Genomic DNA, 13,503 nt, shown 5'->3' on the forward strand with positions numbered 1-13,503 from the left:
AAGCCTGCAGGCCCCTTGGTTTTCTTCATGTTTTCTCGGGCTGCTTTAATTTCACAGTCACTGAAATGTCACTGTTCTGTTTAAATCATTAATATTACATTTTTAAGAATGTAATATTAGGATTTATCAGGCAGACTGATGATGTTAAGAAATGACAGTACACTTGTTTCCAGTTTTTAATGCTTTCTTGTAAAACTGAAAATATAAAACCAGCTGAGCAAATGAAGATCTTTATATACATGAGGTCTGTGATTAAAAAAATCCTTTTAGTTAAAAAAAAGAGAAGAATCGACCAATGAGTTAAATGAAAACTGATTACAGGGAACAACATTCTCAAATTGAAACATATTTTTCAGGAAAAAAAAAGCCCTTCTTTACAAGTTTATTATATAACTTACATTTACACTTTACTGAGAGAACTTACAAAACAAGCTGCTTGAAATGCTCCTCATTCCCTTAAAGCATGAATTTCAAAGTGCCACAGCAAAGGAACAGGGTCCAATATTATCTTATACAGACTATTCATGTATAAAATGGTTTGGTAAATGTGAGGTGTTTATTTAAATGAGCACATATAGGGATACAGACTAAATAAAAGTACTTGAACAACACCTTTGTTATTACATACTCAGTTATAGGCATAATAAAGAAAACAAGGTCAGCACTGCTCTTAGGTATCTGTATAGATGGAAGGGATGTGATTCAAGCAGTGATCAAAGGCGCCGTTTTGGAAGAATCCATTTTCATCAGTTCCGTTGGAGACCATGTCTTCAGACACGCACTGTGCTTCGGAGATCGCATCGTAGCCTGAAAGCGGGACAAGTTGCACAGACATGCCTTAGGACCACGGTACATATAAGGAAGGAAGCGTAGTTTGAGGCCTGGGATCACACACAACAGCACAGCGCTAATGAAAAGACAATAGGGTTTACCATCAAAGCCTTACCCAGGAGATACACAAACTAATCTCCGTGGGCATTGGTGTCATAGGAGATGAAGCTCCCATTCATTTCTGCGGAAAGCTACGCTTGGCAAGTGAAGAGCAAGGATCAGAGTATGGCTCTCGTGGGACTTGACAGTCATTATCTGAATAGGATGTCAAAACAATGAGTGGGCACGCATCCTGGTAAGCGTGCACTAAAAGTGATGCGGTCCCCTTGTGTTTTGTGTTTTTCCTTTTAATGGCACTTAGGAAAAATGTTCCATGTGTCTCCCAGCTGCTTTTAAGATCCAGAAGAAATCTGGATACTACATTTGTTGGATCCTCACATACTGCAGAAGTGAGGTCTGCAGAAGCATGTCTAGGTCAGGTCAGGCTCACAGGATGTGTGGAAGGAGCTGTGCACCACATCATTGTCCTCAGCCCACCAAAGCCCACCTGCTGCTGGCTCCTCACCTGGCTGAGCTGGCTGGTGCTTGCCAGGCTACCAGAAAGCCACTATGGTGGGGAAGAATTTCTCTGTCCTCCTTCTATAACGCAAAACTTCCACAGCTGTTACAAGCCTCCCTGAGCTGTGCATCCCTGTGGAAAGGAACATATTTACCTGCTACCAGGTGCTATGGCAGCTGGAGTGCCAGGGAGTCTGAAACAAAAGGTTTATTGCCTACCTCAAAGGACATGAAATATGCCCCGCTATAACCTGCTTCTGCAACTGGCCAGTCAAAGCTCACTTGCATTTTACTGTGGTTCAGATCTTCCCTTACTTCACCCCTGCTGTGTTCGCCCCTTGCCTTGCTCTTCTTTCTGCATCTGTCCCTGTGCCTGCGCTTCTCCTCACACCAACCAGACCCTCCTATCTGCCCCATGGCCCTGCTGTCTGCCTGGGGGGTGGGCGACCTCCTAAGCCTTATCCTTCAACAGTTTTTAACCCACCCCACTACCCCCTCCCCAAACTACTGCATGAAACACTGACCCCTTATGTTCATCCCTTAATATACGTACTCTATTTTACCCTGTACCACCTGACTTGGGTTTGGCCTTTACAAGTGTCTGTGTGAGCTTCAGCGCATGGTTCTGACCCCTGCACCCAGCCCACAGAGCCCACCTGCCACCATTGTAATAACCTGCCGCAGCACTAACTCAGCCGAGGCAACACATGGAACAAGATTCTTCTAGTTAAAAACAGGCCCGTGAACTAAGTGCCTGATGTAGAAAATGAATCTCTTTCAAATCACATTTGGGTGATGATCTTTACGGTCCCTTCCAACCAAACCATTCTATGATTCTATGAGTTGCAGGTCGAGTGTGGATGGCTGATCCTCGTGATCACTGGGACCTGGCTCCGGTCTCTGCTTGACAGAGGAGCTCTGTGGGATCATTGGAGTTTTGCTGTGCTTCAGTTCCCCACGTGGAAAATGAGGCTTACTCTTCTCTTTAGCCTTTCTGTCATCTCTTCGGCCTGCCTAACCCTACAGAGAAGTGGGTCTAGATAGGCTGAATCAAACACTGCTCCAGGCTTGCTGGGGCCTCCCGGCTGTGCAGCACCGCACCACCAGCAGTAATCACAGATCCTGAAGTCTTACACAGCCAGCCCTGACTTCAGAAAGAACCGTCGGCTCAGTCCTTAGTCTTTAATTATAGGTATTTTACTATTAGGTACGTTTTATTATTTGAGACCAAATTATCTACGTATTTACATTTCTGCATTTTCCTATGACGTACTAATTTACTGTTAGCTTACAGGTCAAATTCTGCTGTCTGCAGAAATCTGGCATGCAGCGTATGTCCAAAGTCCCTGGAAGACAAACTTAGCCTGTTTATCTGCCCTATGCTGTGTCGGTCCAAGTGGAGTGACCAGTATTTTGGTGAGTTTTGCAAGTGTTTATGTTATGCTAATTTCTGTTTGATGAGCCTGTATACAGGGTGCATACACAACCTCAGATGGACAAAACCCAAGATAAGCATACACCCCAGAAATCATTATTAGATTCCAGATAGAGTAAACTATCCAAAGTCCTGAACAGAAAATAAAAATTTATTGACTGTTAATGTGATTCATGGAACAGCTGTTTGCCAGTCACATTTGGCATTCCTATGAGATGAGATCTCATTTAATATTAATGGTGCTATAAAAGCCTGAAAAAAAATAATGCATAGCCTTGATGAATCTTGCAAACCTGAATGGTTCTATTTTACACAAAAAAAAAAGATGAGATAAGGTTTATATATTTCACATATATTTATGTTTCTGCCTTTTAAGTATTTGCATACCTCAATAACCACTCTAAAAACAAAAATATTACACAGAAACATTTCATAATAGTTTAACTCCAGACAGAAAAATCAACTGTTGTTGAAGTTGGTGTCTTGCCATAGTATTATTCTTTGCTCCTACAATTTCTTTTAGAAAGTTTATTTAGTCTGTGCTTTAAATATTGCAGGCTGTCAATCTAAACTTGAAATTTGATGTTAACATGAAAAAACTATGTTTTAGTAACATCAAACTTATGAATAACACAAAAGAATTCAAAGTTGAAGTTGAAACTTCATCTTAAAACTTTTCCCTTGTCCTCGTTACTGATGGATACACTTTCTAGCATGGAACACCAGACAAATGCATGCACGCTCTCTCTGAACAGAGCCTCCTTTAATACAAAACAAACAGGAAAGTCAACTCTAATTTTGTGGTCTGACTCAGGCCCCCTTCAAAAAGCATTTAAACATATGTTTTCAGTATCGTCCTTAACTGAGATGCTCTCCTGAATTCAGACAAGAAGAAAAATTTCTTGGAGATGTGCAAGTAAAGATTGCAGCGAATGTTAGTGTTTCATGGCTCTGACAATAATCACATTTTGTTTGATTTCAGTAATTCCATTTATTCTTAGTTGTGGTTTTAAAAGTAGAAAAAAAGGCTTTATAAAAAGTAATACTTAAATATTGAAGTATTATAGTAATCTAGCTGTAATAACTCTTGCAAATTTTACATTATGCAAAATGCATACACATAATGCATTATGTAGCTAAATGGGAAAATAAAATTGCCATCAATGTGCAACAGCACTAACACACAGAAACTCCCAAACAACAAGGGACTAACTAATATTTTTAGCTGAATTTATCAAGGCAGGGCCTTTCCATTTTGTAAACATCAGTATTGCAAAACGAAGCCATCCTTTTATTCTTACATGGACAGGAAGTTCCTGCTGCTGCTATTTTCTTCAGAGTTGTGTTAACTATCTTAACTTTGATCTGACCTTAAAAGCCTGCCTGAGCCTACCTGAGGAGATGTACAACGAACAGCCCACACGATAAATGTGAAAAGTGTCTTGTTTGTCAGCGCTTCTTAAGGTTTGTGTCGCCTATGACACCCAGCAGACTGAAAGGAGAATTTGTCCATCAGTCAAATACAGGACGATTGAGGCCCTGAGCAACCTGATCTAGTTGGAGATATCCCTGTTCCTTGCAGGGGGGTTGGACTAGATGACCTTTGAAGGTCCCTTCCAGCCCTAACCATTCTATGATTCTATGATTCTATGATTCTATGATTCTAGAAAACAAATTTGCTTTTCTTTTGGGATTTTTAGAGATGCAAATGAATTTCAGTGACTAAGCTTTTTTGCAAACATATTTTTGTAATAACATTGACTATAAAATGTGTTCTTTGCCCCTCCTGCTAAAAATACCGTACAGATAATTCTTTATAGGCGGAATAAATTACCTGTTGAAGCTAAAGGTGCATTGAGTATGTGATAGCCGTTCTGTCTCAGAGGATTAAAGCAATGGGATTCCCCTGTTATCACATCACTGGTGACAGACTGGTCCATTGTTCTGTAGCAATCTCCATAATGGAAACAGTTTTGTATTGAGTGAAAGCTGCCTTGGTAACCTGAAAACAGATATTGCACGTACATTTTAACACTGCTGCAATGGTATTAGCTCCATTTCTGTCACAGTATTTCATTACTATTGTTGGGGGCTTTTAGTTCCTCAGTTTTAACTGTGGAAAAATGATCATGCTATGCTATAAGGCGTAATAATATAAAAGCTACATCAGACTCGGTCTCACAAGGTGCTGTGGACTGTGATCCCCATCAAGCAAAAATCCCAGGGATGTGCTTTGTTTCAAGCAATAGATCAGCTGAACACAGTCAACAGCTCACTTGTGTTCAAAGCTAAGCAGTAAGTACTCCACTGGATCAGGTCCTGGATGCTCAGCTCCCAAGGGAATGAGTCTATAATTAATTACTTTTAATTTAAATACAATAATGCAATATTTAAATTAATAGCACTGCTTTTTTTTTCAGTTGAGTAAAGTCTTTTCCCATCCAGTGTGCGTTACGCACTGCTGGAGACAGTGCTATTTATTCGAAATACCTTTAAGAGTACCTTAAACCTCTCCTTTCTCAGATTGCTCTTATTTCAAATGCCACAGTCTGCAAGTAAAATTGAGCTAGAGCTGCAGGACTGACTCCAGATGGACGTCAGGTGAAGACTTCGAGTTCAGCTAGAGGCTCTTCTTGCTTCTGAAATTGCCAAGATAAATCTGCATGGTCTCTAGCTGCCTCGGTCATTCTGCTTTTGGGCATGTTTGACTTTTGTCCCCCACATACCCTACATTTCTTCTGTCCTGCTTTTCTTTTGAAGTATCATATTACCAGTGGACCAGCAGTTTGGTTTTTGCCAGGAGAAGTTGCGAATGAGTTGTACACAACAGAAGAAGATATTTAACAGCAAAGGGCAAATGAATTGCTGAGGAAGGAATTTTACAACTTAGAGGTTTGTGCCAACATCCTAAAAGAAAATGTTATTTGCTCCGTAAGGATGACCTCAAAGCATGCCACAAGATTTATACCAACCGTGGCCTGATTTAATTCTCTTCCTTTCTCCTGCCTCAATAACCTCTTCCTGATTCCAGATGCATTGCACACTAATTGCACATTCATATTAACTATCCCTATTCCTACCTTCTCTGACAGCCCCTTATGAAATGATGCTTCTTCCCTTATATGCAACTGAAATCAACCAAGTCAGCCTTAAAGTTTCTTAGAATGTGCCATCAGGATTTTCCTCCAATTGCCAGAAAACATACAGAGCTGTTGTCTTTCTTCCCTCTTACTCAGACTAAAACATTTCCCAAGGAACTCCTGCAAAAGCTCCAGGTAGTTCAGTCAAACACAGACACAGCCAGATTTTCAGTTGACAGAAGTCGGCGCAGCCCCACTCGCCAGTGGAAGGCTTGACTTGCCGGGCCAGTTGTGCAGCTACTCAGTCTGTTTGTTTAGAAATGAAATACCTGTGCCTATCACCACAGCGCCTGGGTGCTGTGCAGGGTGGAATTTGCTCCTTAACAAATCATGCAGCGTATAAGCTTTTCCTTGTTAAGAAAGATCTCCTTCCCTTTTCTGCATTTTTCCTTTACTACCAAAGTCTGACTGAGTAGACAGTATCAGGCAAAACTCGGTCTGTCTGTTCATTCTGGCTATGTTTTCTAAAGGTGGTAATAAATAAGGCTAAGTGAGGGAATTCTTTAGTAGAAATGCAATGAACTCATCAAGTGGTTAAAGATTTGCTCTGAAGTTTCACAGTTTAATATGTGTTTTGGCAGAATCTGCAAGGATTAGATGATTCATTTCTTGAGAACCTACCATCCTCCACCACAAAATACCTGAACCGTTGATGTCCATGACTAGTGAAGTACTAATGGATGACTATATTAGATAAAGACACTATGCACACTGTACCAAAGCTGTTTGCTGCTATGTAGAAGAAGGCCCAGAAATTTGGAAAGCTGAGTATTAAATGATGCATGTCCTTCCTTCCTCGAATAAATAGACAGCCACCTCTGTTTACTGCCTGGAGAGTCTGGCTCAAAAAACCAAAGAGCTCTTATGAGAGGTAGCAAAGCCATATTTTGATGTGGTTTTAGGTACAGTGCTTTATTGATTGGCTTTTGATAATTATTCTGACTTTTCCGTTTTCAAATCATGAACTCTGCTGTAAGCCTTCTAAAAATACAACCTTTTGAGATGAGCAGTGAAAAAAAATGAGACACTTGGCTTCAGAAGAGGTACAACTGGTTGCAGAGAGCACTTATATGCATTGCTAGAGAAAAAAATGAACCTTTTCCAGAATGTCTGCTATACACATCAGTTCCAGGGAAGGCATGACGTGTATTTTCTCTGTCTCTGTAATTGCTGCCCTTTCGTCATGCTCCCAGGCTTGCCTTTGTTAAATCAATTAAATATCTTTATGATCTACAGGGCTGGCACAGTGGCTTAGAAAATCAGAAAACAGCCAAGCATGACAGAACTGGATTGAAACTAGTTGGAGCCAGGGTTTTCTCAAGACCTGTGGGTAAAGGTTTCTTTTGAAGTGTTTTAAGTTGCACTGTCTAGCTGCTCAGGAAAAAATACCTGAGGCAGAGAACTGCCTCAGAATCAGAAGTCTGGAAAAGAACTGCTGTAAGCAATCAAATTCTCCTTTGGATTGCTTCTCACTGTGTGATCATCTGAAAAGGCAGCTCAAAAAGTGTTACTGGAACTATCCAACGAAGAGACATGATGTAGGAAAATATTAGTGTTATTGCATTGTTGTATTCACCAGGACCAAATTTCTGCTAAGTGCTTCCCCCAAAAAATACAGAGAAATACGCCATTCTTGTTCTAATGTGCTTGCAGATTTGATAAATGCAGGGGGCGAGCTAAAGAAAAAAGATGGAGTGAGGAAGGGGAAGGTTGCAGCAGGAGCACTGTTCGGGTGAAACAAACCATGACACTGAAAACGGGACTTTTAATCCTTCTGACCTGAGCGGTATAATGAAAGCTTGCTGCCTTTTTCATTAGCTTCACAGAAATGCTGAGACAGTGAAAGGGACAGGGGCATAAAGGAAGGCATTCCATGCGTGTGGAAAAAGGCACAGGGAAGGCTGTAGGAGAAGTGGACTAAAAGGCAGGTAGCTGCTTCCTTGAGGATGAAAGGTGAAAGACAGACACTCCCAATAGCTTTTGCAATTGCAAAGGTGGGAAAGAGATGGAGACTCAAGACAGCTCTTCTGCATGGACAAGATGACTGTTAGGCAGTGCCTGCTTTATCCCTTGCAGGGATCTTGCACCAGACAGTTCACTGCCTGGTCGGAGACCTGTCAGCAAACACTTGTATTTCTCTTCTGTGTGTTTACATGACTCATCTTCAGAATAACCTCTCACACGACTGTATGGAGCTTTCATGGGGAGTGACAGTGGCAGCGGTTTATTCAGGAGGACCCTGGCCTTACATCCTAAACTAAAGAACAGCAGTTGCAGCTGGTGAACCTGATCTGCAGTTCTACTACGAGGGTGTATAGGAAGAATTTGGTGATGTTCCCTGCACTTAAACTGGGCATGAAATAACCCTGGGGTAGAAAGAATTGTGCTTGCAGTATTAAAAGCTGTATTTCAAAATGTAGCTAGCTAAATGTTAATCTTGGAAGGTGGAAATGAGTCTTGGAGTGACTGAAATTGCATACCTCCGGGTTGAAGTACTGCAGTATCAGTGAGTTACTATGTCAATGAGATTTTTTTCATGATTTTTTATATAGTTTCTATACTCCCACCTATTGCTTCAGAGGCACAATTGGAGAGTTCCTTTTGGTACCAGGTAGGCTGGCTCTTGCTGATGGCCTTCAGTAGCCTGGCATGGCTCAAGAGGCCAGTCAGTCTGTTCCAGAGGATCTGAGCCTCACGCATCTTTTACACTACTAAAAAGGGGAAATTGTTTAACCTTGTTTAAGTGCTGAGTGTTCCCCAAAACCAAAGTAATTACACAAGAGATGGAAAGGCCACGTGAGTTAATGCAACCACGAGGACTTCTGTAACAATGGGTGCTCTTGCCAGGTAAGGTTTCGTTCATTTTACACAACCACAGGAAATGAAAGTTGTTGCTTGCAGACAATACAGTGTTTGATTTGCATATGCAATACAAGTCAGAGCGTTACTGCATTTATACATTCTTATATGCAGCATGAAAAAAAAAGGTGCTTTTGGTGCATGCTATTTTGTTTTGTCTCCTTTAGATTTTTCTAAATGCTTTACGCAGAAAGTATTAAGAATTAAGATATGATTAAATCCCATAACCAGTGGTTCAATCAGCAGCCACATACGGTTGATCAGAGTAAACTAAACATGGAGCATTTTTTACAAGTCCTTAGAAAAGCCTCCCTTCAGTGGTTAAAATATGAAGTAAGCAAGAAGGCTTGTCTGGTGCAAACTTCCCCACTCCTTCTAGGAGAGCAAAAGTGTATTAACAATTTGGCAACAAGTGTTTCACCAATATTTTTTTTTCCACATGGATTTCACATTTTCCTTCAGTTTTGATTTAAATCAAAAATTTTCTAAGGTTAATTTTCAAGCGAAGAATTTACTAAATGTTCTGTCAGTTTAAAGGATCACTATTAAATGTTTTATGTACAGTAGATGTAGAAATATAACAGTTAATAAAGGAATAAACTGAGTTCCAAACATAACATTTACTTAAAATTTTGCTTTGAAATAATTTGTGACAGAAAAGCTGCAGTTAGCCACTTCACACAGTGCACTGGCTGCCTGTGTTGCTCTAACGCACAGCCTAGAAAACTTCAAGCAGCTTTAAAATGAATGATGTAATGAGCAAATAATTGGAATATGCCTATTAAACGCCATCTTGTTATGTCATGTCATTTACATCTATGTGCAAATAAATCTCAGCTCTTCAAATTCTGTAGCATTTCTGACAAGAAATCATGTCAGGTATAAATAACTACAGGATTCCATTGCCTGCCAAATTCTTTCAGCATGTAATAATTTCCATGTGATCTTACTACAACTGGGTTTAAACATATAAATAATGTCAGCTTATTCTTTCATTATCAATACTTTTGCTACCAGCTTGAGGAAGCTTGCTGTCTTCTAAACATTTCAGATCCACAATGTTTAGATGCTTCTACACAGACACCTAGCTCTACAGCTAGACTGATAAAGCGTTCCTTTTTTGAGCAGAAATTCCAAACTCCCAAATTACTACAGATTCCATTAGAAAAATGTGCTATTAATGAACTGAGATGCAAAAAAGACACAGAGCAAGAACAGCTAAGTACAGGTTACAGATCCATTGATTTCAAAGGCTGCTAATGAAAATTGATTTCTGAATTACCATTTCCATAATGAATTTATAATAATACTTCAACATTTGGCCAAAGTGGAAAATTATTGCTTTTTCAAAACCGCACGACATAACACTTAGAAAGCAACAATTCATTCAAAAGGAAATGTGGTTTTCTTAAGGAATAAAGTAAATTTATTTAAGTGGTTCAAAACTTGTTCTGTCTGTGCATTTGTTTCTGCCATAGTAATGAGCTGCTAAACTTTCCTCTTGTGGTTTGTAGTTATTTAGCTCATTATAGTAACATAATCATATATCATTATATGCTATCATAAATCTGCCACTTTTCCCTTACAGAGTTAATCTTTTAAAATTGAATAATCTGCTGAGCATCAGGTTGAGTTAGTTTTTCCTTCAGCACAACTCATTTAATATAATATGCTTTAGCTTTTCAGACTAAGGCAGCCCAACCAAAGAGCAGAAATACTCCTCAGAGAAGGAAGGGCAGAGGGAACTGTTGGGATACTGAACCCCATTACAGCTGTGAATCGCTCACGGGGTTTGTGTTCAACTCTTGCATTTCAGAACCTGCCTTAGCGTGTACGGAGAGAAGGCAAACCTCCTATTTTGCCCACTGATAAATTGATCACGTGTGATACTTCGCCTGCCAAAAATGACCTTATACAAATGACAGTACAGCTGTGAAACGAGTTTCAAAAAGCTGGTTATCTGCCTGTATAAACTTATCTGCTTGGTTATACTCGCGACCAGACAGATGTCCTGCATACTACTTTATTGTGAATATTTACCACACTTAAGCAGCATACCATCTGGATCATTTAACCTATTTCTTAAGTATGCAAGCTTCTGTTACTGGAACAATCTGTGATAATAACGTCTCTTGCTAATTTATACCTCAAAACTTGCAGAAACATTAATTAGTTCCCACAGCAGAACTCTGGAATAGGTAAATAAGCTCTCAATTAAAAAGGCTGAGTAATTCAGAACAAAAAATGTTTTAAATTAAGCAGTGGGACAGCTGCTTAGCTGCTCCTGTTCCTGTCCTCAAATCACAGTGGCACTCTCTAGTTGTACAGAGTGCCTTTGCACGTTATTATCTAAAATGACACAGATGCCAAACTTTCAAATAATAAATAGCAAAATATTTTTTTCTTTCTCTAAGCTCATGTCTACTGCATCACTACCAGTGGACTGAGCAGGACATCGCCAAGGTGTGCTTCAGCCCATGTGTTTTGGGACTACATGACTCTTGCTTTGGCAGGGTCCAAGCTGACGGAAGGCTGGATAACCAGTCAGATGAGGTGCATAGTTAGTAGCCATCTACTGAAAAACCTGAATAAATGCAATAAATCTGCTGTTGTGATAGCTTTCCCCATTATGATAACATATCGCAGCATGAATTGGTCTGAAAATTTTGCTCTGTATGTATATCAAGCCACTTTAAAAATTGGAGTTTCCATTGAAATATAGTCAGTCCTTTAATACGACAGTATTGGCTGAAAATGCAACAACTTAAATTCTTTCTCCATAACTAGGAATTAGGAAAGGTAAAACAAAACAAACAAACAAACAACAACAACAACAAAAGGAAGAGTTACCTTGAGATCCCTGCTGTACAGACTGGTTTTGAAATTGAGTGTATGGTTTATTTGGTATTCCAGAAAATTGCTGCCCATTTGGTGACTGGCTGTGTGATGACGGAGAGCCGTGTTTCTGCAATAGGGAAGGTGGAACTAGTGCTTTCAGGGGGCTGACAAGCGGAGAGATTATGTTGGGAGCGAGCCTAGAAAAAGAAAATACAGAAAAACTTGACATCTCACATCACAATATGGGAAAACGAAATACTTGAAAGGCCCTATTTCCATAATGGCCAAACTATAGAAACATTTATTTTGCAGGTAGAAATTATAGTGTAAAAAAAGAAGCTATCAATACAGTGCTGCTTGACACCACTCCTCAGTAAGCACCTTAAACACAGCTCAGTTTTAATTTAAAATTTCGTGAGCTGAGATACATGCCCAGAAAACAGAAGTGGAAAATGTAGTTAGAGTGAGTAAATGCAAGTAAATTGTTTAAGTGCCTTCGTAGCTGTAACGGGATAAAGTGTTACACCCAAGTTGCAGCCAAGACAAAGAAAAGCATTAGTTTCAGTTACTCCTCTTGTAGGATTTTTTAGTCTTGGAAATACAGCTTTAACTGCAACAGATGGTACCATCCTTTCAAAGAAAAAGCCTGAGTAAGTGTTTGCTTGTGACAGCACTGCTCAGTGTAAGACTGAGAAGTGGTTGTACCTGAGAGATGGAAAATTCCCCTGAGACGCCTGGGACTCAAGTGCTGGAGCTGTCCCGCACAGGAGCATTGCGGCTGTCCCACTCGGGGAACAGACCCTGACCCAGTGCTCCCACAAGGAGCTGGAGCAGCTGAGGAAGAACCTCACCAATGCACTTCCATGAAGTCCCTGGGCATCCTCTGCCACGGGTGGAGCAGAGAAGCTTCAATGCCTCTTCCCTGTCACAACGCAACCATCCCACCAAGGGGTGGCACAGCGGCCCGGGGGGGACGAACCCTTTGCCAGAGAACTGTCCTTGGGCCATTTACAGCCAGAAGGATGGCACGGTGCAGAGGATGGGACCAAAACCCCAGGCATTCACGTACAAGCCTCTTTTAGAGCTGCATTAAACTACCTCTGTGAATGAGTAAATAGGTAGAAGCTGGATCTTTTACGCTCCTACGGTAGCTGTGACCAATGGCCTTTGCTCCACGGCCCAGTGTCACACTGCCAAATGTGCGGGCTGCGTGGACCATATGTTTGCCATATATTCTCTGCTGCCTCTGGAGCTTCTGCTAAACATAAGAAGTGGCTCTTTGAGCAGCACTAGACCCTTCAGATGCTAGAAAAAACACCTGTCTGTTTGAGAGCCATCCTGCTGAAACTTCATAGCTACAGGTCCTGAGGCATAGAAATAAAAATAGCCCTGCAGGTTGTAATAATACATATCACCTGGCTGGGAAAAAATTACTGAACACAAACCGCTGCAGGTGTACAAAGATTCAACTGAAAACCAAATTAAATGTCTTACTGGTGTCTTCCCCTACCACTGCACAAGCTGTTCAGACGCCATAAACCATGATTTGCAATAGCAGTTCCTCACCAGTTTACACGACTGCTGCTTGGAGCAGTTAGGATTAAAGTTGGGGAGCGAGGCTATGCTTGACTTAGGGCTAAGCACTACATGGGAGCATTCAAGAGGTAAATATAGATGAACTGTGAATTAATGGTGACAACAGCTTAATCAAATTTAACATGAGAGGCAGAGGAACGCTGCCAGAAGCTGTCAGTGTGACACTCTAAAAGGGGCTTAAATAAATCAACCAGTCAAAGCCCATCCTATGCTGAAATAATTCCATCTCCCAAAGCAGGAAAATAA

General features: G+C 40.6%; 1 protein-coding gene across 1 annotated transcript in view; it reads right to left on the minus strand.

The window, feature by feature from the left end:
• Positions 1 to 670: 670 nt before the first annotated feature.
• The window catches only part of GLIS1 (GLIS family zinc finger 1), a 207,053-nt gene continuing 194,220 nt past the window's right edge, over positions 671 to 13,503 (minus strand). Inside the window, exons 8-10 of the mRNA XM_086617543.1 lie at positions 11,674 to 11,858; positions 4,659 to 4,826; positions 671 to 807 (exon numbers count right to left, since the gene is read on the minus strand). Of these exons, the coding sequence (XP_086473669.1) occupies positions 671 to 807; positions 4,659 to 4,826; positions 11,674 to 11,858 (490 nt within the window). The remainder of the gene's footprint in view (positions 808 to 4,658; positions 4,827 to 11,673; positions 11,859 to 13,503) is intronic.

Source organism: Tauraco erythrolophus, chromosome 10 (genome assembly GCF_009769465.1).
Source record: "Tauraco erythrolophus isolate bTauEry1 chromosome 10, bTauEry1.pri, whole genome shotgun sequence".
Lineage (NCBI taxonomy): Eukaryota > Metazoa > Chordata > Aves > Musophagiformes > Musophagidae > Tauraco > Tauraco erythrolophus.